This window comes from Cyprinodon variegatus, unplaced genomic scaffold (assembly GCF_000732505.1).
Source record: "Cyprinodon variegatus isolate N-32 unplaced genomic scaffold, C_variegatus-1.0 Scaffold65, whole genome shotgun sequence".
Taxonomy (NCBI): Eukaryota; Metazoa; Chordata; class Actinopteri; order Cyprinodontiformes; family Cyprinodontidae; genus Cyprinodon; species Cyprinodon variegatus.
The window spans coordinates 812,046-814,699 of NW_015150518.1; the positions used below are offsets into that span (position 1 = coordinate 812,046).

Consider the following 2,654-nt stretch of genomic DNA (forward strand, 5'->3'; position numbering starts at 1 on the left):
GATGTTGCTGTTCCTGCAGGCCGCGCTGCTGTTCAGGGCTTTTCATCCAGATGTTTATCTCAGCGCGTGACCTGAGCAGATCTCAGACATCATCAGAGCTGATTACAGCTGCAGCAGCAAGGCATGCTGGGAAACATCCAGTCCCTGCTCTGTGCTCCTATTGGCCTGCAGGGATAAGCGGCTTAAATAAGAGTGAGGGAGGCAGCGGTGATGTGATGATCCGTCCGTCTCCCTCAGCTCAGCTTTTAAATGTTCAGGGAAACGGAGCTGCAGCTGTGAGCAGATGGAGGACAGAGAAGCAAAACGCAAATTCAGACGTTGCAAGTGAAGAAGTGATGCAGGCCAAGTAAAGACGTTATCATTCGAATCACGCAAACATGTAACGACTCCAGAGAAAAGGACGTGAGAGAAACTAGAGGCTGTGTTTGGAGCAGATCCGTGTTTTAGTTCCTGATGAAGCTCTCTGCCTCCAGATGTGTCCAGATGTAACCTTTCATCTTTTAAATGAATGAATCTGTCCTAAAGAAATGAATAATTATATCAGATTATATTTCAGTCATTAGTAATTACATTTTTTTACTCCATGGCCGCCTGCTGGAGACCTTAGCAAAGTCAGCCACATTGATTCAGGTTTCTATGGCGATCAATGGCGGAAGAAAAAAGCTTATTTACTAATGAGCCTCTTAAGGAACTTTGAAAAAGAGACTTTAAAAATGAGTCACATTCATCTCTGGATCTTTGAGGAGCTGGTCACGGTCTGGACTCACACCTCCCATTTTAAAGCACGGTAGTGGTGGCAGCAGCATCATGCTATGAAGATTTTTTCCATCAACAGGAAAGGAGTTAGCTGCATTAGCTTTATCAAAAAGGAAATAAACCTCCTGTGGTTGGAAGATGGATCCGTCAGAGAGGAAGGATCTCCTCATGGGAAGTTTTTCCTGATTTATCGACGGCTGGATGAGTCCAGCTCCGTTTTCCCAGCAGAACCAGCTGCTTTCTAAATGTTGCAAATATGAAGCTTAATGAAGGAATCCTAGAAATGAAGATATTTAGCAGGAGCAGAGCAGAGTTTGATTGATTGACTGATTGATTGATTGATTGATTGATTTACTCTATTGATCTCACAGTGGAGAAATTTACTCTACATTAGCTCAAAAAGAAGGTACCGAAGGAAGAAAAAAGACAGTTTATTTTTTTGTAGCACATTATTATACAGGGTTATTGCACATTTATAAAGATGGATATTTATATATAGTTATTGCAGAGGGTGTTAAATAGTAATTGCAGATTATAGATTGTAGAAGTTATTGCTGTTGTGTCGTTTGGTTCCTATTTGAGCTTCTGTTTAACATAATAATCCTTTAGATTCCCATTTTGAACTCTTTGCTTTGTTTCCCTTTGAGCAGGATGACAAATACTGGGCTCGGCGCAGGAAGAACAACATGGCTGCCAAGCGTTCCCGTGACGCCCGGCGGCTGAAGGAGAACCAGATCGCCATCAGGGCCGCCTTCCTGGAGAAGGAGAACTCTGCTCTGAGGCAGGAGGTGGCCGACCTGAGGAAGGAGCTGGGCCGAGCCAAGAACATCGTGGCCAAGTATGAGGCCCGGCACGGGCCGCTGTGAGGGACGCCAGCGGCGCCCCCCTCTGCATGCAGCCCCCCATCCAGCGGCTCCTCTCTGTGTCTTTATGAACCTCCAGGCAGCGGCTGATCCTGACCAGGTTGTTTTTCCAACCAAACAGCCGATCCTTGATTTTCTTTAAGCGTCAGACTTTGATGAACTGAGACTTTTTCCTGCTGAGGGGAGCTTAAAGCTCCTCCTCACACATCTGTAAACATCTGGACGCCCAGAAAGACATTAAGCTCCAGATCCGATGCTCCACCTCCCTCCTTTCACTCCTCTTCTTCATCCTCATCATCCTCCGGCCAGCACTTTAAAGCATTGGATCTCTGTTACAGACACTGCCCCCTGCAGGTGTGCTCCAGCAGTGCACCTGTTTCCATGGATATTTGTACCAAATGAGCTCTGCCGCCTGCAGGTCCAACTTTCTGCTCTTTATACCTGAAGTCCTCGACCAGAATCAACCTGTTCGTAGTTCAGGAAACAGAAAAACTATTTATTTCCTGCTAGAGATCTATTTTTTTATCGATAACACCCCTGAATAAATAGAAGCTTAGAGATTAGCTTGATGGTGGAGTTTGACTTTACCCAGTTTAAAACGGGAAACATGGAACCCAAAGAGGTTCAGCACTTTCTGTCAGCCTGTGAGGGAGCCCCCTGGTGGCGAGGGATGTCAGATCGCTCACCAACAAAGAGGCTGTGGGAGGGGCTCAGGGTTCTGCAGGGTCTCTCAGGTTCTTCTGCAGCACCGGTCAGGCTGTGATCCTTCAAATATCACACTTTTCATTCTCTATTTATGTCATTTAGAAACTGTCACAGTAAACATCAGCAATGTCCCTTCGATCTAGAAAACTTGCAGATTTTTATGAGGAACCTGAAGTTGCAGCAGGATAGTTTAGGAACGGGAAACTGCTGAAATAATCCTCCACAGGTTTTGCTCCCATTTTCAGAACAGGAAACAAAAAGAGTTTTTATCATCACTGATTTTCTACCAGAATATTTACAGCTCCTTATTTATCTTTATGCTACGTTCAG

At 45.2% G+C, this 2,654-nt stretch overlaps 1 protein-coding gene across 3 annotated transcripts in view; it reads left to right on the plus strand.

Annotated features, from left to right (window-relative positions):
• Positions 1 to 2,648, plus strand: part of LOC107082886 (hepatic leukemia factor-like) — a 14,232-nt gene extending 11,584 nt beyond the window's left edge. For 2 of the 3 annotated variants that reach the window (XM_015371784.1, XM_015371782.1), the window contains exon 4: positions 1,404 to 2,648. In XM_015371784.1, coding sequence (XP_015227270.1) covers positions 1,404 to 1,622 — 219 coding nt within the window. In that variant the 3' untranslated portion in view covers positions 1,623 to 2,648. The remainder of the gene's footprint in view (positions 1 to 1,403) is intronic. The other variant, XM_015371783.1, reaches the window with a different exon arrangement.
• The last annotated feature ends 6 nt before the right edge of the window (positions 2,649 to 2,654 follow it).